Source organism: Sapajus apella, unplaced genomic scaffold (assembly GCF_009761245.1).
Source record: "Sapajus apella isolate SASKATOON/1434 unplaced genomic scaffold, GSC_monkey_1.0 scaffold158, whole genome shotgun sequence".
Lineage (NCBI taxonomy): Eukaryota > Metazoa > Chordata > Mammalia > Primates > Cebidae > Sapajus > Sapajus apella.
The window spans coordinates 779,538-802,470 of record NW_022437098.1 but is presented as its reverse complement, the minus strand read 5'-3'; the positions used below and the strand labels follow the sequence as shown (position 1 = coordinate 802,470).

The 22,933-nt window shown below is 50.5% G+C and overlaps 1 protein-coding gene across 12 annotated transcripts in view; it reads right to left on the bottom strand.

Moving 5' to 3' along the window:
• Nucleotides 1-8,838: 8,838 nt before the first annotated feature.
• The window catches only part of AOPEP (aminopeptidase O (putative)), a 377,149-nt gene continuing 363,054 nt past the window's right edge, over nucleotides 8,839-22,933 (bottom strand). For 3 of the 12 annotated variants that reach the window (XM_032266388.1, XM_032266389.1, XM_032266397.1), the window contains 2 exons: nucleotides 14,603-14,689; nucleotides 8,839-9,317 (listed from right to left, as the gene is read on the bottom strand). In XM_032266388.1, coding sequence (XP_032122279.1) covers nucleotides 9,027-9,317; nucleotides 14,603-14,689 — 378 coding nt within the window. In that variant the 3' untranslated portion in view covers nucleotides 8,839-9,026. Of the gene's footprint in view, nucleotides 10,013-12,699; nucleotides 12,845-14,602; nucleotides 14,690-22,933 lie in introns of all 12 variants that reach the window. The other 9 variants (XM_032266392.1, XM_032266398.1, XM_032266393.1 and 6 more) reach the window with 7 other exon arrangements.

Below are 22,933 nucleotides of genomic sequence, written 5' to 3'. Positions count from 1 at the left end.
GCGTATGTTGAACCAGCCTGGGATCCCCAGGATGAATCCTACTTGGTCGTGGTGGATAAGCTTTTTGATGTGCTGTTGCAATCGGTTTGCCAGTATTTTATTGAAGATTTTTGCATCTATGTTCATCATGGATATTGGCCTGAAGTTTTCTTTTCTTGCTGAGTCTCTGCCGGGTTTTGGTATCAGGATGATGTTGGTCTCATAAAATGATTTTGGAAGGATTCCCTCTTTTTGGATTATTTGGAATAGTTTCAGAAGGAATGGTACCAGCTCCTCTTTGTATGTCTGGTAGAATTCGGCTGTGAACCCATCTGGACCTGGACTTTTTTAGGGTAGTAAGCTCTTAATTGCTGCCTCAACTTCAGACCTTGTTATTGGTCTATTCAGGGTTTCGACTTCTTCCTGGTTTAGGCTTGGGAGGATGCAAGTGTCCAGGAATTTATCCATTTCTTTCAGGTTTACTAGGTTATGTGCATAGAGTTGTTTGTAATAATCTCTGACGATGGTTTGTATTTCTGTGGAATCTTTGGTGATATCCCCTTTATTGTTTTTTATTGCATCTATTTGATTCTTCTCTGTTTTCTTTTTTATTAATCTGGCTAGTGGTCTATTTTGTTGATCTTATAGAAAAACCAGCTCCTGAATTTATTGATTTTTTTGAAGGATTTTTTTTGTGTCTCTATCTCCTTCAGTTCTGCTCTGATCTTAGTTATTTCTTGTCTTCTGCTAGGTTTTGAGTTTTTTTGATCTTGCTCCTCTAGCTCTTTCAATTTTGACGATAGGGTGTCGATTTTAGATCTCTCCTTGCTTCTCATGTGGGCATTTATTGCTGTATAATTTCCTCTAGAGACTGCTTTGAATGTGTCCCAGAGATTCTGGTATGTTGTGTCTTCGTTCTTGTTGGCTTCAAAGAACATCTTTATTTCTGCCTTCATTTCATTGTTTATCCAGTCAACATTCAAGAGCCAGTTGTTCAGTTTCCATGAAGCTGTGCTGTTCTGAGTTAGTTTCTGAATTCTGAGTTCTAACTTGATTGCACTGTGGTCTGAGAGACTGTTTGTTATGATTTCCGTTCTTTTACATTTGCTAAGGAGTGATTTACTTCCATTTATGTGGTCAATTTTAGAGTAGGTGTGATGTGGTGCTGAGAAGAATGTATATTCTGTGGATTTGGGGTGGAGAGTTTTGTAAATGTCTATTAGGTTTGCTTGTTCCAGGTCTGAGTTCAAGTCCTAGATATCCTTGTTAATTTTCTGTCTGATTGATCTGTCTAATATTGACAATGGGGTGTTAAAGTCTCCCACTATTATTGTGTGTGACTCGAAGTCTCTTTGCAAGTCATTAAGAACTTGCCTTATGAATCTGGGTGCTCCTGTATTGGACGCATATATATTTAAGACAGTTAGCTCTTCTTGTTGCATTGATCATTTTGCCATTATGTAATGTCCTTCTTTGTCTTTTTTTTATCTTTGTTGGTTTAAAATCTATTTTACCAGAGATGAGAATTGCAACTCCTGATTTTTTTTGCTCTCCATTTGCTTGGTAAATCTTCCTCCATCCCTTTATTTTGAGCCTTTGTGTATCCTTGCATGTGAGATGGGTTTCCTGGATACAGCACACTGATGGGTTTTGGCCTTTTATCCAATTTGCCAGTCTGTGTTTTTTGACTGGGGCATTTAGCCCATTTACATTTAGGGTTAATACTGTTATGTGTGAATTTGATCCTGCCATTTTGATGCTAGCTGGGTGTTTTGCCCATTAGTTGATGCAGTTTCTTCATTGTGTTGATTCTCTTTACCATTTGGTATGTTTTTGGAGTGGCTGGTACTGGTGGTTCTTTCTCTGTTTAGTGCCTCTTTCAGGAGCTCTTGTAAAGCAGGCCTGGTGGTGATGAAATCTCTGAGTACTTGCTTGCTTGCAAAGCATTTTATTTTTCCTTCACTTACGAATCTTAGTTTGGCTGGATATGAAATTCTGGGTTGAAAGTTCTTTTCTTTAAGGATGTTGAATATTGGCCCCCACTGTTCTCACTTGTAGGGTTTCTGCTGAGAGATCTGCTGTGATTCTGATGGGCTTCCCTTTGTGGGTAACCCGACCTTTCTCTCTGGCTGCCCTTAGCGTTTTCTCCTTCATTTCAACCCTGGTAAATCTGACGATTATGTGCCTTGGGGTTGCTCTTCTTGAGGAATATCTTTGTGGTGTTCTCTGCATTTCCTGGACTTGAATATTGGCCTGCTTTGCTAGGTTGGGGAAGCTTTTTTGGATAATTTCCTGAAGAGTATTTTCTAGCTTGGATTCATTCTCTCCGTCACATTCAGGTACACCTATCAAACGTAGATTAGATCTTTTCCCATAGTCCCATATTTCTTGGAGACTTTGTTCATTCCTTTTTACCCTTTTTTCTCTGATCTTTCCTTCTTGTTTTATTTCATTTAGTTCATCTTCAACCTCTGATATCCTTTCTTCTGCTTGGTCAGTTCGGCTGCTGAAACTTGTGTATGCTTCGTGAAGTTTCTCATGTTGTGTTTTTCAGCTCCATCAGTTCACTTATATTCATATGTTGTTTATTCTCATTAGCATTTCGTCAAATGTTTTTTCAAGATTTTTAGTTTCTTTGCATTGGGTTAGAACATGTTCTTTTATCTCACAGAAGTTTCTTGTTACCCACCTTCAGAAGCCTGATTCTGTCAGTTCATCACACTCATTCTCCATCCAGCCTTGTTCCCTTGCTGGTGAGAAGTTGTGATCCATTGTAGGAGGAGAAGCGTTCTGGTTTCTGGTGTTTTCATCTTTTTTTTTGCACTGGTTTCTTCCCATCTTTGTGGATTTATCCACCTGTCGTTTTTGTAGTTGTTGACTTTCCGATTGGGTCTCTGAGTGGATGTCCCATTTGTTGATGATGAAGTTATTTCTTTCTGTTTCTTAGTTTTCCTTCTAACAGTCTGGCCCCTCTGCTGTAGGACTGCTGAGGTCCATTCCAGGCCCTGCTTGCCTGGGGATCACCTGCAGCAGCTGCAGAACAGTAAGGGTTGCTGCCAGTTTCTTCTGCTGCTATCTTTGTCCCAGAAGGATACTCGCCAGATGTCAGTCTGAGCTCTCCTTTATGAGGTGTCTCTTTGGATATACGGGGGTCAGAGAGCTGCTTAAGGAGACAGTCTGTTCTTTATTGGAGCCCAAGTGCTGAGCTGTGAGCTCCGTTGTTCATTCAGAGCTGCTGGGCAGGTACATTTAAGTCTGCTGCTGCAGAACTCATAAACTCCTTTTTAAAATTTTTTTTTCCCCAGCTGCTCTGTCACAGGGAGTTAGGGCTTTATTTATGAGTTTCTGTGGTGCTGCTGCCTTTTTTCAGGGCTTCCCTGCCCAGTGAGGAGGGAGCCTAGTCACTGTCTGCCTGCAGGGGCTTTGCTGAGCTGCTGTGGGCTCCACCCAGCTGCCATGTGAACTTCCCTGCAGTCCTGTTTATACAGGTGTAGTTAGAACTGCCTCGGCAATGGCGGCCCACCTCTATAATGGCACACTCTCTCTGTAATGGCAGACTGCCTCAGCAATGGCAAACTACCTCCGTAGTGGTGGATTGCCTCAGTAATGGCAGACACTGTGCTTGCTGTGAAACTGTCAATCCAGAGCATTTCCAATTGCTGTTTTTTTTGTAGGGGTGGGACCAGCTGAGCCTGATCACCTGGCTCTCTGCCTCAGAGACCATTTTTTTCTTTTTTTAGTTGAATGGTCGACTCTGTCTCCCAGGTGTTCTGGTCGCCTGTTGAAAAGGTGCTGGGATCTGTGTGATTTCCTGTGCGGTGACCCACTGCACCGGCTGAAACAGCCGCGCTGAGATTCGTGGCGCTTTTTTGCCCGGGAATCCCCTGGCTTGGCTCCCTGTTTCAGTCCCTTTTTTAATCAGATGAATGGGTGACTCTGTCTCCCAGGAGCTCCAATCGCCACCTAAAACGGTGCCTGGGCCCCTGTATTTTGTACAGAGAACCGCTGCGCTGGGGTGCTGGCAAAACAGCCATGCTGGCAGAAACAGCCATGCCAGCCAAAACAGCCATGCTGGCGACCTGTGGGGCTCTTCTGCCTGGGAATCTCCTGGTCTGTGGGCAATAAAACTCCATCTGGAAATGCGGCGTTGGCTCACCCCCTGCGCTTTCACTGGGAGCTGCAATCCTGAGCTGCTCCTAATCGGCCATCTTGGATCCCCTCCAGGTCAAATATTTTATGACTCCTCTCATATGACCTCCCTAAAACAGGCAAACTTCTGAGGCAGGAAGCCGCATGGCAGTTCCCAGGGCCTCCGGGGGAGGGGAAGTGTGGATTGAATGTTGAATGGTTTCCATTTCACTGGGGAAAGTGAAAACGTTGTGCAGGCGGATGGTGGTGAGCTGCACAACAATGAAGGCACTGAGGCTGCTGAGCTGGGTCCTCACATGTGGTTACACTGGTCAGTCCTATGTGTATTCTGCTGTAATTCACATTCTTCCTGAGCCTCCCTGCCTAACCCTAAACTAAGCAAAGACCCAGCTAAGATTGAAAAAGTTTATATGTCCTTTCTCCAAGGAGCAGACACCCAGTTCTCCTGACCCCACTCCATCTACTGCAGACCGCAGCGATCCATGCTAGCGCACACGTCTAGGGCTTTCCCTGTGCACAGATGCTGGTGCCTATGCCCATGCATGTGCAGGATGGTATAGCCAGCCACTGGGGCAACTCAGAGGTTCACATAAAGACATAACGAGGAAACGGAGAGGGAGGAAAAGGAGAGAAAGGAAGACAGGAAGAGAAAGAAGAGCAAGAAAGAAACGAGAGAAAAAGCAAAAGCCCGCATGCAAGAAGCGCACACTCTTACCCTCGCGGCCAAGCCTGCTGTTGGCTTCACATTTACTCACCAGCAGCGTCAGCTGAAGTTTACGGAGGAGGAAATGCAAGCACGGGTAGGCTGAGTAATGTGCCCAAGGTTACACACTGTGGCCATCTAGCAGGGCTGGGACTTGAACGAAGCCCCTGGAAGGCCGGGTGTCTCTGCCTCGAGTTACGGGGTGTCCATGCGACGGAGCCATTGACACAGAGAAGCAAGGTCATGTACGAGCCAATTCAGACCCGTGCGCACCCTATGCCACCCTCCGTGTATAAAGCAAGGCCTGCACACGTGCTCGCCACTGCTGGGGTGGACAGTCATCACCTTCATTACAGTGACAGTCTTGGGGAAGAGACTAGGTGAAAGGGTGGAGAAAACTTTTTTTACATATTACCTATATTTGTTTGCACGTGTCATCTATGAGAAAATAAGTTGGCGTTATCAGAATTTCCTAGAAAAAGACCACTTATTATGGCTGCATGCATGTGCCTTGACGTGTACGCTGAGGACTTGAGCTTCCTGGATGCCCCCAGTTGGAGAAGGTTGTGGGCCGTGACCCAGCTTTCCAAAGACGCATCCTCTGTCTGCCCTGGCCCTGTGCTCATGACGGCTTTCCTGCAGTGCTCAAGGCAATCCTGCCTCAGTTGTGCTAACACCAGGTTTCTGCAGTCGCTTCCTTGGCAGCATTTAATTTAGTAAAGCAGATACAATCATGAAACTGTAGTTCCTTCCCCATAAATTATCTGTCTTTAAGCCCAACATAAACGCACACTTGTTCCGTTCCATCAGCAGTCACTGAAACGGACTCTGGCATCACCTCTGAGTTACGCCTATAATTCACGTTCTTCCTGAGCCTGCCTCCCTGAACATAACTGCTGCTGAAGTCCCTGGGGCCTTAAATCATTGGGTCAGAATGTGGAAACCCCAGGCATTAGGGGCGAAGTGTGGTATCTTAGCCAGAGAGGGCTTCCTTGACTCCTGACTTTCAGAGCTCGCCAGGAGCATCGAATCCAGTCTTCAGGACAGACACTTCACTTCTGTTCTGCCAGACCTCGTGAGGCAAGGGAGGACTACGAGGTCAGAAAAGAACTTTCTGGAACTTGGGACTCTTGGCAGCGAGTCAGGGTCTGACCATGGGCAGCTTCAGCACCCCACCCATAGCCCACTGGCAAAAGCACCTCCTCGGCTGGGCTTTGAAGTGGTGGATAGATTCCACAAAGGCCCAGGCTGAAAGAAATTACAGGCAGAGGGGCACAAAGAAAGCTTAAGAACATGGAAACCACAGGGTGCACACCCAGCCGCCCTGTGGCTTAGACGAAGCCACAGATGAGCTGTCTGGGCAGGCGGCCCCAGGCAGGATCAGAGCTGGGCACTCCTCTCCCAGGTGGTCAGCCTGCAGGAGACAGAATGGACAGCCCCCCTGGGAGCAGCCCCAACCCCGCCCCCAGGTCCCACTCAGCAGCGGCCGCTAGGGTTAGGGGTGGCAGAGCAGCCAGAGGCCGGGTGGGCCCGGGTGGGGGTGGGGGCGTCTAGCAGCTGCCCATCCCCTTTAAGTCCTGGCACGAAGCCAAACCCTGACCCTCTTTTATCTCAACCAACACTGCAGGGCCAGACTGGTTCCTTGTGAGCTGTGGGAACTAGACTGAACTGTGGACACAAGTCTTTCTCTGCATTTCGGCGTTTGGCCCTGCGCTGCACGCACACAGCCCTGAAGAGGCTAATGTTGCCATCAGCGACTCTCACAGGCCACACCCTGGTGACAGCAGCTCCCAGCCTCTCCTCTCTTCTGGGTCTATGTGAGAAACACGGGGATCAACCCTCTTTTCCCGCCCCAGCCCAAGAATGGCTTCCTGGGCTGGGCCTTGTGGGGGCCACAAGCCAAGTTGGGCTTGGGACATCTGTGGCTTTATGGCAGCTCCCTTCCACTCCAGGCACGGCTGCTGGCCTTTCTCACACTGTCTGGTCATCCCACTGGAACAGAATGCCTATCAGATGATCAGTCTCCCAGACAGCAGCGAGGGTGGGAAGAGATCTATAAAACCCTGCCGCTGAATAGTCCTGACCGGCCCCTCCTCCCTTCTACCTTGTAAACCTCCAGAACCCGGGCAGCGGGGCCATGGTCATTCTCCGCAGGTGCCAGGAACGACCCTGGGAGGTCCAGAGTTCTTTCAACCCCCAGGCCCCCCAGCCTCTCAGACGACCACCACATTGCCCCCATGCGGAGGCCCTGCCACGGCTGGGCCCTGCACACAGTCTGCAGTGGTGCGGCCCAAAGCACCCACTAATCAGACAGCCGCCACATTTTAATGTCAGCCCCTGACAAAAGGCCCAGTAGCACTCCACTTCTGGTGCGCCCCTGCCGCCTCAGGGCCCCCCTGGGGCCTGTGCACCCAGAGCTCTGCTTGGAAGGAGCCTCTCGGGACAGACTGTGACCCCTGCCGGGTAGGTCTGCCTTGCCGAGGAGCCCCCTTCCCTACCTGCCCCCACCCCACCCATGACCCATGTAAGTCCTCCACTGGCCCCATCTACAGAATGAGAAGGTGCTTGGCCTAGAACTCGAAGCTCTAAACAAACTGTCCCTCGAAGGTGGCCCTTGGCCTTACTTTCAGCTGCTCTGTGGGTCACAGCTGCCTTTGGTGAGGTCATTGTGGCACAGGCCCCTCCCCTTGGCCTCCCCACCAGCCTCAGGCCTGCAGTGGGCAGCTCCGGGCCGAATGGAGGTGGGGGGAAGCCACATCCTCCCCGAGCCCCTCTGTCATCAGAGGTCAGGTTTTCTGGCCAGGCCTGTCTTGGGTGTTTGGTCTCCTTGCTGCAGGCAAGGTCACCTTGCCTGGGATGGAGACTTATTAATTCAGTGTTTTGGTTTGAACGTCCAGTAAAAATAAATGCTCTAAAAGCCTTTAACCCTCAAATGGAAGCTGAGCTGCTGACCTGTCTTCCCTGGTGTTTCCTCAGTCCTCCCTTGCCCCCCACTCTGCCTTGGTCCTGCCAGAATTCCTGGCCCCTCTCTCCGGGCTGTGGCCCAAAGCCTCGGGCCTGGGAGGTCCCCCTGTCCCCTAAACCCTGGCAGGAAGGTGGGGGCTGCCCTTCCAGGCCGGCCCAGGGTGCTGGTGAGGCCTGCAGGTGACTCAGTGCAGGGTGCGGTCACTGCCACTTCCTTTAATCGTGGGGGGGTCCTCTGGGCTGGGGTCACCCTCAGATGCCCTGGCTACCTCCCCTCCTGCAGCAGGCCCTGGGCCCAGTCCCAGCCACAGGTTGGCACAGCTGGTGTTCAGACAGCTGGAGGCAGCAGCAGGGGACACTGGGGCTCCTGCGGGCTGGGAAGAACACTGGCATCTGCTGTGGGTTTACCTGCCAAGTGGCCGGGTTTGAACGCAGGTTCACATGACTCAGGGTTTCCTCCACGCCACAATGCCCCCACCCCCGTGGGCCCTTCATTGAGTAGCATCTGCTGAGGCCTCCATGTCCAGGCACTCCTGGGGACACTGTCTTGTCACATTTAGCAGCCAAGACTTGAGAGGCCCTTGCTGGCCTTCTCTGCTCATAATCCAGTCTTGTTGGAAGGGCTGGCCGGGTGGGGGTATGGCCTGCTTTGGAAAGCGTGGAACCCTGAACTTGAATCCACCAGTTAAGTGCCATTTCCTAGCCTCAGCTTAGCAGCTCCCCCTTGGCTGACACAGGAGCAGGACCTGTCACAGGCCTCATGGACGATGCCCAGGAAGCTCGGTGCCCAGCTTCTGTCTTTAAGCAGTGTGGAGGAAGAAAAATCACACCACCCAACTCCCACAGTGACCGAACATGCCCAGCCTCTCCATTTTGGAAAAGTGCCCACACCCAACCTAATTTCTTTTGCTTTCAGGCTTCTAAGAGAACACTACCTTGAAAATGACAGAGAAACTAGTGAGGTAGGGAAGGAACACCAGAATGTGGAGAATGCCTTTTTCTTGTTATTTTTAAGCAGTATAAAATTCGGAAGCAAACACAAATACAAAGAAAACCATGACATTTATTAATTATGTATCTTAGATTCTCATCCCATAGTTTTACATCAAATGGCGCCCACTGGTCTCAGTACAGAGGAGCCATGTGACTTTCTGAAATTATAGAAACGTCCACGTCCACCCATGTGCTGGGCAGACTGCTGTAAAATGTTCAGCAGGTTCTCCAATGTCTCTCAGATACCTTTAATCATCTGTGCAGAAGAACTCAAAATCCCAGAGCAGCTCCACTCCAGATCCAGGGCGGGAGGCAGGCTCCAGAGTGGGAGGCTGTTTATGAGAATCTGCCTTTTGTGTGTGCCCGGCTGGGACCAGCCTCTGGGAAAGAGAAGCACCAGGACGTGAACAGTGCTGCGGGCTGATGGCTTCCGCAGTGACATAATCCCTCCTTTGATGTCGAGGGTCAGTGCAAGCCTGGTCCCCCAGGAGAGGAGGAGACGAGTGAAAGAATCTCGCTGTGATCTTTCCTGAAAAGGAAACAGCAATAACATTTATTACCCAGTCACCGGGAGGAATTCTCTGTGTGCCTCTGCTCTCCACTCCACTTTCAAGAGAAGACTTTCATCACAAGACAAGGAGGAGACCCAGGCCCATCTCACAGCCCTGTGTGACCCTGGCCTTCTCACACGTGGCGGTGACACCAGCAGGCTGTACTTAGCCTTTACGTACATGATAGCTGCTAGGAGGAGTACCCAATTCCGACCTGCACCCACTCTAACTGCTCTCGGAAAGTCTCAGCTCGCCGTGGGGGAGCTGGGCCCTGCCTCCCTCACACCTGGGGGCAAACGTGCCCCCCACCCCTGCGCTGGCACTGTGTCCCACCTTCAGGCCATAGGGTTTTCCGAGTCTACAAACCCCCATGCCACAGGAGCACATACAGATGACGGCACCATGGTGCCGCTGGGTCGGGGCAGACGCGGGCCTGTCTGCCACGAGTGGGAGCCCCAGCTCTCCTGAGCCTCGGGCACTTACAGACACGAAGGCTTTTTGCTCAAGGGCTCGACTCCTGTTCCTGCTGAACTGAGCCAGTGTGTAAAATGAGAACTGATATCAGCTCAGTAGGCACCGGAGGGCGGGTCCAATCGACAGCCCGGAGAAGCAGCGCCTCAGCTGGGAGCTCCGTAGGCACTGTTCGCTGGCGCAGGAGACGCGGAGGCCTGGACTGCAATACAAGAGAGAGTTCACCGCGCCCGGAACGACATCAGGAGCTCCTCTGAAAGCCCCGCCCTGCCCCGCTCACACGCCATGAGCCACCACACGGTTTCGCTTGACTTATGTGATGCAATTGGTTTTAGCTTTTTGTAAGAATAATTTTTGCAACTTTAAATACATTTGACCTTTCAGACAGAGGTCTGATTAGTGGACGTGTGTTTCTGTGGACAAACTTAAGGACTCGGTACACGGCTTGCATTCCCGGCAGGAGACAGTGCATCCAGGGGGCCAAGTGGTCTCTCGTCCTCCAGGATCGTGCTCTGCACCCAAGCTGACTGTGCTGTGCAGCAGCGGCCAGCCCGTCAGCAATGGCCTCTGCCCCAGCGGCTCCAACTTAACTGTCCCCATCTCACCTTCTCTTCAGGTGCAGAACTTAGCCACTGTGAACAAAGCGGAAACCAATCACTGTTCACCAATCAGCTAAGCTCTGCACCTTGTCAGAGAGGTCATCGCTGGGCACAAATAAAGGGCCGGTGAGCATCTTCCTCAGCTGGTGGCTTCTTTTGTTTCCAAAGAGCTACAAGATGCACCTGTTCTCCAAACTGCGGAACGCGACTATGGTTTCTGGAGGAGCAGCCAAGGTCGTGGTTGCGTGGTAATCCCTGGCAATGTGATTTTCATCTTAAGTCACAAATCAGCATGCCAGGAACCCAAGCAGCCAGAGCACCTGAGGGCAGCGCCGTGCCCCATGCCCCGTCTGCACGCGCCGGGCTTGCGCGGAGGGACGCCGGCGACACTGCCGCCTTCATGCTGCACACTAGCAAACAGGCGGAGTTTCTGTTTGTTCTTCATTTAGTTGGCATCCTAGAGGTATCATTTTTTGAATCAAAGGGACTCAAGAGACAACCATAAAAATGCCAGTGCAGCTTTGGAGCTGATGAAAAATGCAGTGACAGAATTGCTAACAGCACCTGTCCTCGCTAAGTTCACTGCCTCTAACCCTTGGGGACAAGATCCCTTCTCACCAGGCATGGATTCTAGCTGCCCTGGGAAGCCTTTGGGGACTCTCAGGCTGCGAAGTGTCCCTGCTGGAAGGGCCCTGAGAGAAGCCCTGGCCACTGTTCCTCATGGGGAGTGGGGGAGGGGGGTGCTTGTGACCCCTGGATTCATCTGGAGGGGTGGGGACAGGAATGAAGATGTCTGGGAGTGGGGAAGGTGGAGACTTGTAACCAAGATGACTCCTTTGTCTGGACAAAAATTCCCCATTAAGAGTCGTGAGGGGTGTTCCCTGTGGTGCTGCTGGAAAACCTGGAACAAAGGGAATGATCAAAGGACTAGCTGGCCTTGTAGTTTCACACACTTTAACACGAACTCCAAGAAATAACAAAACTCAGGAGAAACACGGTTTACACTCATTACTCTATGAGGCCGGCGGTGAGGTAACTATGCGGTCTGCGCCTCCGGCCCATCCCTGGGGCGCGGGAGGGGGGAGCCGGGTCACGTCTACAGCAGCCGATTCGCTACGAGACGTCCAGTAGTACTTCATCCCCCTCCCCACCCACGTTTCCCTTTCCTGGCACACAGGGTTCCTGACTCTTCTGGAATAATATGATCATGCTTAGGAAAAACTTTTTATTTCATTAAGTTCTTTCATAGAAATAAGCTACTTAAACATATTACACAGAAATAGTTTTCATAAGCATAAAACATTAGAAGCAAACTCAATGTCCAAAAATGAGTGAAGAGTATCAACACCAGATATTCAATATCCATGAAAAATTCAATTGAAGCTATAACATGAAAAATGCTTGAGATCTGGTATTTTTTTGAAAAGATACAAAATTAGACATCCCCTATTATATTACATAAAACATTGAAGTAAAATGGAGAAAACAGAAATGATGATTGTTAGAGAAAAAACATGATCCCACAGCTGTCCTAACAAAACGAGCTGTACTACTGTAGGTTACTTTAATAGTGCAGAAACCCGTATTTAGCAATTCACTGCTACGAAGTAAAATCTAACAGGTTGATTCCAGGCACAATTAACAGAGGAAGTGATTTAAATAATCTAGGACTCACTCCAATATAAACCGGGGAGAAATTCTGCCAACACAACAAAGCAACAAGTAGGACCTGCCCTCAAGACACAGGGTCATGGAGTGTGGTACGTGTGCTGTGTGTGCCCGGAGAGCCTCCTGTCAGCCCGTGATCAGGCATGGACAGCCCAAGGAACCTCCAGTTCACACAGGGCTGCAAGAAAACAACTGCTTGCACAACCTAGGCTCTGGAGTCACACGGCCACTGAAACTCCCGTGTCAGCCGTGACCTTGAGAACTGGACCAGCGCTTCTGCCAGGCTTCCCATTCATCTCTAAAGCTACTCAAGATGTTCTCCCACAATTTTTTTTCCTACAGATTATAAAACCTGAAGTGGCCAAAATTGTCTCAAGGAGTGCCACTGCGCCTTCAGGCGGACAGCCTCTGCTTCCTGGTGACCGCCCCAACCAGACATGGTGCTCCAGGGACCTTGGGCTCCCGTACCAGTCCAGTACCTACTCAGCCTGCTCTCCAGGCCCCCGTCACGGAGCTATTGATGCTGTAGGTGGTCTTGGCTCACTATTCGGCTTATTTAGTTGGCTCCTAAGAGGAGTATCTGGTTAGAACTAAATGACAGAAAGGAAAGGGAGACAATCACCTCGTTAAAATAACATTTCGGCCACCACTTGGGCTGAGGACCTATCCATCTGCTCCTTGGTCCGCTCGAAGCACCTGCGGGCGAGCTGCTGCTGTCTGGCGTCCTCACTCACCATCAGCTCCCCGTAGAGGTACACGCCCATGGCCTGCAGGGCACAGAGGCCAGAGGGCATCAGGCTAAGGCTCGGGCACCCATGCACACGAGCTCAGTCTGTGCTTGTTCCACACACACTTGTCTGGAAACTGCAAAAACCCCAGAGAAAAGAAAGGCCATGGGGTGACTGCTTCTGGAAGCTGCAGTCTGCAATCCCCGTCTCCTCCTTGTTCTCATCAAAACCCCAAGGAATCCTCAGCTCCCAGTTCTCTCCACAGATTCTGATGATTTCACTGGTGACAGAACGATGAGTGAGCATTCCCATCGTGCTGGGCGTGTCAGGAATGCTCTGAACAGACAGACAGTTCCCAGGATGACCACGCAGAAGGCTTGTGTGGCACTGCAGAGATGCAGGGCTCCTGTCCAGAAAAGTAAGTTCCTAGAGTCGCTGGTCTGAGCTCACCCGGCCACACCCTGCCAGGAAAATGAAGGGCACAGCACGCAGCAGCTGCAGCAGGGCGCATCACGACACCCGCAGAGCCGCCCACCCCGCCTGTGCTGTCCTCCACAGCCCTGCACGACAGTCCACACCAGCTCTGCTGCTTGGGAACAATGCCACAAAGACACATCTGCACTTTTCCTATATTTTTAAAACAGCCAAGGATGTTCTGGAAGATCCAAGGGCCCTTCTGGATCTGCCTGCTCTCTTGTACCAGGCTTAGTTAACGCCGTGAGTTACGTTTTGCTGGAGCAAACTAAAAGAAGGGTCTCAAAGACAGCACAAGACCACAATTTCATAGTTAAGGGTTCAAAAGTGCTTTCCCAAAAAAGCCCAGACACGGTGATCCTTATTTGACAAAGTATCATGATTCTAAATATACTGCAGTGAATTCTGGTCTTTACAACAGACCTTAGAGTTGCTCCTAAATTCTGTCCTTCTTATACTCCTGTATGTTTTTCCAGACGCCTCTTGCTCTGCTGTGCAAATGTGACATTTCTTCTGGTACAAAGGCATGTACTTTGCTTTGTGGGAATAACGAGGCCTCAGGCCTCACTGGCTGGCTGTCCCCCACACAGAGACCCTGACAAAAGTCCTTTTGTTTGCCTCACTCCCACTGTCCACCCCAGCTGGAACACAGCTCCATGCTGTCACCCACAGTGCTTGGCAGGCCGCTTGATCAGAGGCAGAGGGGGTAGGGGGTGGGGGTAGGGGATGGGTGTGGGAGGCCATGACGTGTCACAGGACACACCTGACTAGCGACCCTGACACATACTGCGACATCAGAGGCGGCCGATGAAGGTCTCCTCAGATCCGCTCCTGCAGGCACGCCACCTGTGGGCTCCCAGGAAGGCGACTGCTGTCCCTGGTGAACAGTGAGAGCCTCCTAGCACAACACCGCGGGTGCAGGTAAAGACGGAGACTGTCCTGTTGGGGCTTTTCCAGTCTAACTTGCACATATACTTTAAATGAGGGCCACTGAAATCAGGGATCTACCCCACGGCATCACCAAGGCACAAGCGTGGCCTAGCAGGTGCTGGAGACACCACGAAGTGTGAGCACACATCATCGGATGATGTGTGGACCACAAGGCAGCATTGAAGGTCCCCAACTCAATCCTTCAAAGATGCTGAGAGAGGAAAAAAGCAGCTCAGAAGTACCAGAGTTGGGTAAGATCCTACCAGTCCTTAAGAATCTCTGCAACAGATTAATTATTTGTTATGAAAGAGATACTGAGAACGTGGGTTCCCGTGTGAAGTGCAGGGGACAGCCTTTACAGAATCCCCATTCGCTGAAAGAGGACACACCTACCTGGTCCTCCTGAAGGAACCTCTCCACACTGTTGTAGGCTTTCGTGAACTTGTGTTTAACAATGAGTTCACACCACCGATGACGAACCTGGAGGAACAGGAGAGAGCCCATGAGCAACAAGCGGGCAGACCTTGCAGCCCCCCAGGCCCAGTGACAGGCAGCCTGTATTCCAGAAAGCTGTGCTCTCAAGTGGATTGGCACTGTTGACATGATTAGTTTTACATTTTCTTTTAGTTTATTATTTATTTTTTGAGGCAGAGTCTCACTCTAGTCACCCAGGCTAGAGTGCAATGGCACAATGTTGCCTTACTGCAACCTCTGCCTCCCAGGTTCAAGCGATTCTCCTGCCTCAGCCTCCTGAGTAGCTGGGATTATAAGCGCCTGCCATCAAGCCCAGTTAATTTTTGTATTTTTTGTAGAGATGACGCTTCACCATGTTGGCCAGGCTGGTCTTGAACTCCTGACCTCATGATCTGCCCGTCTTGGCCTCCAAAGTGCTGGGATTACAGGTGTGAGCCACTGTGCCTGGCCAGTTTATTTTTTAAAGAAAGAAACCACAGTCCTAATTAGGGCTGTCAGTCAACTTTAGAGGGAAAAGTAGGTGTTCAGATGGGTGTTTTACTATTTTGTACACGATTTTGCAAGATGATAGATACTAAATGCAAAGCGTAACTAGGAAATTCAACGCACATCCCGAGCAGGCTGCAGGTGCTCCTTCCTGCAGGATGCTGTGAGTGAGGTTCCCTTTCAAACGACCACTCCTTAAGTTCCTGCAGCAGATTTGGCTCAGCGCTGCTGATTTGTAACAATAAACACAGTAAGAGGCGGAGAGACTGCTCTCTAATTCCCCGGAAGAGGCAGAGAACCCCTTCTGAGAGTCTGGGGAAGGAGTGAGCCCAGGACACCCCTGAGGAGGGCAGTTCCTAGTGCGTATCCACATGCGCGTAGTTTTGCACAATGTATTGAAAACAGACAAGCTAAAGGTGAATGCCATTCTTTTAAAAGATACATTTTATTAAAGGTTTACCGGTAGGAATTTGGAAGGAACCCCCCGCCTCCTTCGAATCTCCAGACACAGTGGAAGAGTCTGATGCCAGCCCCAACTGCCCTCTGGACACCAAGGCCTAGAGGCAGCTGCTCGAGGTATTCCCTGCATCCCAGAGCAGGTGGCATTCTTGGCGCTGCAGACACGTTCTCTACAAGAAGATTCACCTACCATTTGTTTCTCAGAACCCAGTCCCCTGCCTTTTTCTACTGCACCAAAGTTCTCTCAGTTATACCGAGCGAGCAGCCGACCACTCTGTACTCCATTACTGGATCAACATCAGGCATACACGGAAGTGATTATGTGCATTTTAGAAGGGCCTCCTTCTGTCACGCCTTGTTTCTATTTACTGTGAAAGAGGGAGATACTCTATAGTAATATATTTGCAGCAAAATAAAATGTAAGCAACATCAACATTTTGGCTAGGGCCCCTGTAAATGATATTTCCCACTGACCTAGCTGATCTCTCCTTTAATCTACTCTAAATAGGTTTACATGCAAACAGTTAAAGAGTGACCGAGAGAAACAAATCTTTTGGAACGAATCCTTCCCCCAGGCCACAGAGCCCTCTGAGAGTGGTGTTAACTCAAAATTCTGCGGGGCAGCCCTGGGCTCACTGGCAGCCAGGCCCTTTGAAGTCCTGAAGCGGCATGCCTCTGGGGAAGGGCCTCTCCCCTCAGAGCAAAAGGGAAGGAGGCTGGGGCTGCAGAATCTTGCCACTTTCAACAAAATGTGCTTCCCTGTACAGCCAACAGAAATTAACAACAGATCATACAAGGAAGAGCAGCCCTACACACCTCCCCAACAGAGAGAACAAGTGACCAGCTCAAAGAAGCCCGCTCACCATCACGTGCCAGGGGAAGCCGCTAGAAGAAACTGTGCACCCAGCTGTGGGGAACCCAAACTACCCCTTGGATGCATCCATCCCTCATCTCTCTTCCAACTCACAGCCACCCAAATGTGCCCTTGACCAGGTCCACACACCAGCAGAGGTGTCTTCTGCTGTGAGCTTTGTGAAGATGGGCGCCAGCTTCCTGAGGCAGAAAGGCCGGGCAAGCTGGTGTGGCCTGGCAGGCTGGCCCACATATGGATGGGAGGGACAGCTGGGGATGGGGACCTGCTGCTCTGCCACTGCTCTGGGACTTAGGCAAAGAGCCTCACTTTCTTAACTGCACAAGAGAAACCTTACTTGTACCAGTTTGTGGGGGTCCTGTAGTGACAAGTGTCTGCTTCTGTGTCCTTTAAGTGTTCTATCAACCAGTGCTTCTCTAATCTCACCACACCACACTTTTGGCAATGACTACTGTCATTCTAAAAACTTGGAGGACATTATATAATTTAGGTTTGAGAATGGAGGGTTTCGCCTTTACACACACAGAAACACAAAGCATAAACTGGGGTTTATTTCCTAGTAGAACAAGGCCCTCAGCGGGGCAGGAGGCAGTAGCAGCCCATAGCCAGTGCAGGTCCAGGAGATGGCGGGTGAAAGAGGCTCTTTCACTGCAAATCTGAAGTCAGTATTTCCACTTCTCTTACGGTTAGAAATAGTTTATTGTCAAGATTAGTAAGAGACCCAGGCTTCTGACCCCTGGCTAACATGGCATCCAGGAAGGACAAACCAAGCCTAATCTCCCACCCCCACTCCCTTTCCCACCCTACGAAGAGAAGATAAAAACAAGTCTTTTCATTATAAAGAGCTAAGTGTATGTCAATATTTTGGCGACAGGATGCTGAGACGACATCACAGAAATGCTGCGGGAGGCCGGGCAGGCCGGATAGTTCCTGCGTGCCGCAGTCTTCACTGTCTTCTTTCCTTTGAGAAACAAAGAAAATCCTTATTTTTATCCCCCAAACTCTCAAGGACCCACAATTCACACAGCATTCATCACCACAGGAGTGGGGATGGCTTCAGTCTCACTGAAACCCAGCAGCATTTCTGAAGGACCCCTGACAGAATATCCGTCTCCAGACCACCGAGGGGCTTCATGGTCGTTAAAGATGCTCTGCCGTCCTCCATCAACTTCCTCTGCAGCTGATAAGGCACGAAAGCCCTATAGGCCAGGGAGCTGGGGCCACGGAGAGAGAGAGTTCCACAGCACGTCCCGTCTAGAGGTCTGCTCTTATTTCTTCATTAACGAGAGTGGTCGACGTGTCTCTTTTAACTTAGAATAAAATTAAACAACAGGGACACCACATGTCCCAGGACAGTGCCTGGCACCAGCAGGCACTCCTCACATCTCTTCTGGTCCCCAGCCTCCCCACAGCACCTGGTGGGAGACCAGCCTCCCTGTGGACCTGGGCAGTTGTCCTCTCTGCCCAGTTAGGTAGGAGTTTGCTTTTCAGAGGTGAAAGCCACAATCCCTGGCTGCCTCTATGTTGCTGCCCTGCTTGGGAGCCAGGGGAGTGCTAGAGGCTGGCCCAGGCACCCCCACAGCCACCGCCCTGTGCTGTCCCGCACCTAGGAAAGCAGATGTGGTCTCCAGAGCCACAGCCCTGTGCTGTCCCGTGCCTAGGAAAGCCGAGGTCGTCCCCAGAGCCACAGCCCTGTGCTGTCCCCTGCCTAGGAAAGCCAACGTCGTGCCCAGAGCCACAGCCCTGTGCTGTCCCATGCCTAGGAAAGCCAACGTCGTGCCCAGAGCCACAGCCCTGTGCTGTCCCATGCCTAGGAAAGCCAACGTCGTGCCCAGAGCCACAGCCCTGTGCTGTCCCGGGCCTAGGAAAGCCGACGTCGTCCCCAGAGCCACAGCCCTGTGCTGTCCCGGGCCTAGGAAAGCCGACGTCGTGCCCAGAGCCACAGCCCTGTGCTGTCCCGGGCCTAGGAAAGCCGACGTCGTCCCCAGAGCCACAGCCCTGTGCTGTCCCGGGCCTAGGAAAGCCGACGTCGTCCCCAGAGCCACAGCCCTGTGCTGTCCCGTGCCTAGGAAAGCCAACGTCGTGCCCAGAGCCACAGCCCTGTGCTGTCCTGGGCCCAGGAAAGCTGATGTCGTCAGGCCCTTCCTATTCCCCTGGGCTGGAGGAACACATGACCCAGGCTCCTGGGGAAAGCCAGCTGTGACCGCTTGCCAGAAAGGACATGAAGGGCTGTCCGAAGGGGAGCAGCTGCGACACTCAGAGGGACCTACTGAGAGACAGTGCCCCCTCCCTCTCTTCTCCCCATGCCTGTAAGAATTCAGGAGAAGAATCAGGTGAGATCCTCCCCCAGCCACAGGCTACCCCCACAAGCCTACACCTGGGCAGGAGATCTCAGGTTTAAACCTGAAATTATGGTAAGGGCTTAGCACCCTGGGAAACTGGACAAAGCCCAGCTAGGGATAGGGATCAGAGAAAAATGTAACTATTTCATTTTAGACCCAAACAAATGGAGACTGATCAGCAAATGAATCACACCCAAAAGAAGTCCACTTCTATTTCTTAGCTTTTTAAAATCTTTTCTAGATTAATATACAAAATACTGTAAGGCCTTCCTCTCATCCCTGTGCCCACTGTGCCAGTGTGTTTCACACACACACACATGTATTTTTCCATTTCTTCCTAACAAAGATAACTTCATGGATGGCATTAATCTGTACCCCGATAAAAATATATATATTTACTTCATACAATTACATAGTTATTTAATAAGAGTATCTTGACTCATGATTCCCATTGGCGCAGAAAGAGACTTCTCCCTATGGCTTCTCAGTTCTCTTCATTTATGTTTAATATTTCATGGCTACATATGCCAAAAGTAATCAAATGGTACACTTTGAATAGTCACATTTGATTGTATTCAATTGTCAATATAGTTGAAATTTAATCATCTTTAAAACTATGATTAAGTTTGATCAAGTCACCCCAAATGCATGCCAGGAGTCACCTGAGAGCCTAGAGTCAGCATCTATTTCAGATCTAAACAGACCCAGACCCCAGACCCTGATTCGAAGGGGCAAGGAAGAAACATGATCAAGTAGGTATGGGAGGGAAGGAGAGTGGGCAAGCAGAGAAAGAACAAGACAGCAGAAGGGAAACAGGGACAGGACAGTGAGAAGTGAGACCAGAGCTGCCCGTGGCAGTGGGCACAGGGTCCTGGACACCTGAAGCATCTGCACCTCTGCCCTGGTGCCAGCTGCCTCCTGCCAGCCTCTCAAGCACTTGACGCCTTCCCTACCAAGGAGGTGCTCTTCTCTTCCCTCTGAAACTGCCAGTGCCGACTCTGGGTGGCCGGCAAGCAGGTGGCCTGGGAGGGAAGAGCAGACGCGGCCCAGGCCAGGCTGGCCTCCTGACCTGCCGGAAGCAGGCGAGAGCTCCCACATGGAATAAACTGGCACAGGTCTCCCAAGAAGGGGCATCTGGGTCTCTGGATCCTTTCCATGTCATCACAGTGAAACTGACCCTTGCACAACACACAGGTGTGCACCCTTGAATACTTTGGTCCAATAAAAATTACCTTGAAAATCTGCTTTTCCAAGTCTTCTCTTATGGGACACTAAACAGAAAACAATATGAGAATGCGCCCCTCACTTGGTGTACAGGTGGGTTTAACAGAGGTGCTATTTATGCTGTTGGAAGGAGATTCCAGCATTTTCCAGTTTCCAAAGCCTCCCTAAACACAGGGTAATGACAGCAAAGATTTCCACCTTCTCCTAGGAGTGCTCCATATGACTGGTTCTTTGAGGTTGGGTGTAGGTGGGAGGGTCTTGGAATCTGGGGTGGGAAGAATGAAGAGCAGGCATGTGGAAGCCAATTTGCATCAGGCCCATGTGTGATGGTAGAGAATTAAAATCCTCAAGGAACCTAAATAATGGTTCCAGGATGGTGGACCCTACCTCACTGAGAGACTGCCACAGAAGGGACGGGGTTTGTCCGCGGTACAGGCCTGAGTCATCTGGGAGACCTGAGCAGACACGCAGTCTGGGTATCCAAAAGGCACATGGCGGGAAGCACACACACAAGTGCAGGCTATGAGGATGGGGGCTCACTGATTCCCAAGCACATTCATGGCAGCCAACTGCATGAAAGGCATTGGGAAGTGGTGTGGGGCAGAGTGATGGTCAGTACAAACACGGATGCATATTTATGTGTGCATACCTATCCCCAAATGTGTATAGGTAGAACATACACACACTGAAACTAAAGTGCTATTTTCCAATGCTTTCCCTCACGACATGCAATGCAGTCTGATATTTTTTTGTTTTTGTTTTTTTTGAGACCGAATCTCACTTGGCCACCCAGGCCAGAGCGCAGTGGCACTATCTCAGCTCACTGCAGCATCTGCCTCCCAGGTTCAAGTGATTTTCCTGCCTCAGCCTCCTGAGTAGCTGGGATTATAGGTATGCGCCACCACTCGCCCAGCTTATTTTTAGTAGAGACAGGGTTTCACCATGTTGGCCAGGCTAGTCTCGAACTCCTGACCCAAATGATCCACCCACCTCAGGCTCCCAAAGTGCTGGGATTACAGGCGTGAGCTACTGCGCCTGGCCTCTTCTTTTCTTTTTTAAAATGTTGGTTGGTGACCTTACTAGACTGACTGCACGACTCCCCCACAGCATGAAAACCTACATACAAGCTTGGCTTCCAGAGCCCAGTGCTCCAGGCTGGACCCTTGTCGGTTCAGGCAAGCTGCTCCAACTATGCCCCACTCCAGCTCCAGCTCCCCAAGAAGGGGGTTAGATGAGCATCAACATGTCGGAGGGCAATGAACAGAGGTTGGGCTGGCACGAGGCAGGAGGTAGGAACCACAGGGCTAAGGAAGAGCCTGGGCCGGGTCTGAGGCTTGCAGCGAGAGAGCAGAGGGAGAAGGGGAGCCCCAGGAGTAGTAAGGGCCTGGGGAGAGCTGAAACTTTTCATGCCATCTCCTGGGAAGGACACTCATTTGGAAAGACAGCTCCCTTAGCCTTACCCCAGCCTCAGTCGGACTCCTGCCTTTGCAGGAAACATACGCACTACCTAACAGGTTCCATGGAGCTATGTAAGGGACACAGTGCAGAGGGAAGCCTGCTCTTCTGACCCTCTTGCAATGCTACAAAAATGGCAAACGCCTAGGAAGGCCACTTATACACCACACCTCGGACTTGGAACACAGGTCCCATAACAATGAGCATTCTAATGATATAACTGTAATTTTAACTAGGATATGGTGAAGAAGGCTCCGCCTTATTTGATTGCTTTTATCCTAGAAACAGAAAAGTTGCTGAAGCTTCCTCGCAACTTGAACCATTCTAATCTTTTTAAAATTTTTTTTTCCTTTTTTGAGACAGGGTCTTATTCTGTCGCCCAGGCTGGAGTGCAGTGGCATGATCACAGTGCACTGCAGCTTCCAAACCTGGGCTCAAGTGATCCTCCCATGTCAGCCTCCCAAAGTGCTGGGATTACAGGCGTGAGCCACTGCACCCAGCCCCTAATCTCTTTTTAACCCAAGATATCTTAATGTGTCCAGAACCAGATTCCTAGCAAACTCTAGAAGAGAAGTTGGCAATATTTTTCTTTTAAGAGCCAGATGTTGAGCATTTTTGGCTTTTTGGTCAAAGCCGCCTTTGACCAAAAACATGTAAATACATGGGCATGGCATGGCTGTCTTTGGATAAAATGTTATTTACAAAAACAGGCAGTGAACTTAACAGGCTCAGGCTAGGGTCAGCACGAGGTAGGAGGTAGGAACCACAAGGCTGAGGAAGAGCCTGGGCTGAGTCTGAGGCTCACGGCAAGAGAGCAGAGGATCCTGGCTCTAGAACAGGGGCCCAAGGTATGGCTCCCAGCGCACAGTATACACAGTGGTGTACTAGTGTTTGCCCCCAAGCATCCACCGATATGATGTCACTGAACACAGAGATGGGCCAAAAGGTGAGCAACGGCCCCATGAGTAGGTCTGGGCCCACCTTAGCACCAACCTGCGAGAAAATCTGGGATGCTCCTTTATGCTGGTCCTGACACCCTGGGCCTTATTCCTCCCTCTGCAGGTCAAACTCCTCTGTACAAGGAAACATGCTCAGGCACTCATCCTGAATCAGACTCTGCATCTTTAGAGTACCCCAATACTGGAGATACAGTCTGGAAACCAGTGTCTTACAGAAGAATTACTGTGCCTGAAAAATAAGCATCATCCACAAGGGCCTGAGCAGACATGGCTATGGCTACAGGCATGAGACAGAGCAGATGCTCCAAGAACTCAGCCAGTACACCCAACTTGGTTCCAAGAGGTGTGCTGCCACCATCAAAGACCATCAAGACCAAAGACAGGAATGACCTCACTGCCTCTTCCACAGCAATCCTGGAGCCAGGGTTCAGTTTGGTGCATGCTCGTCACCATG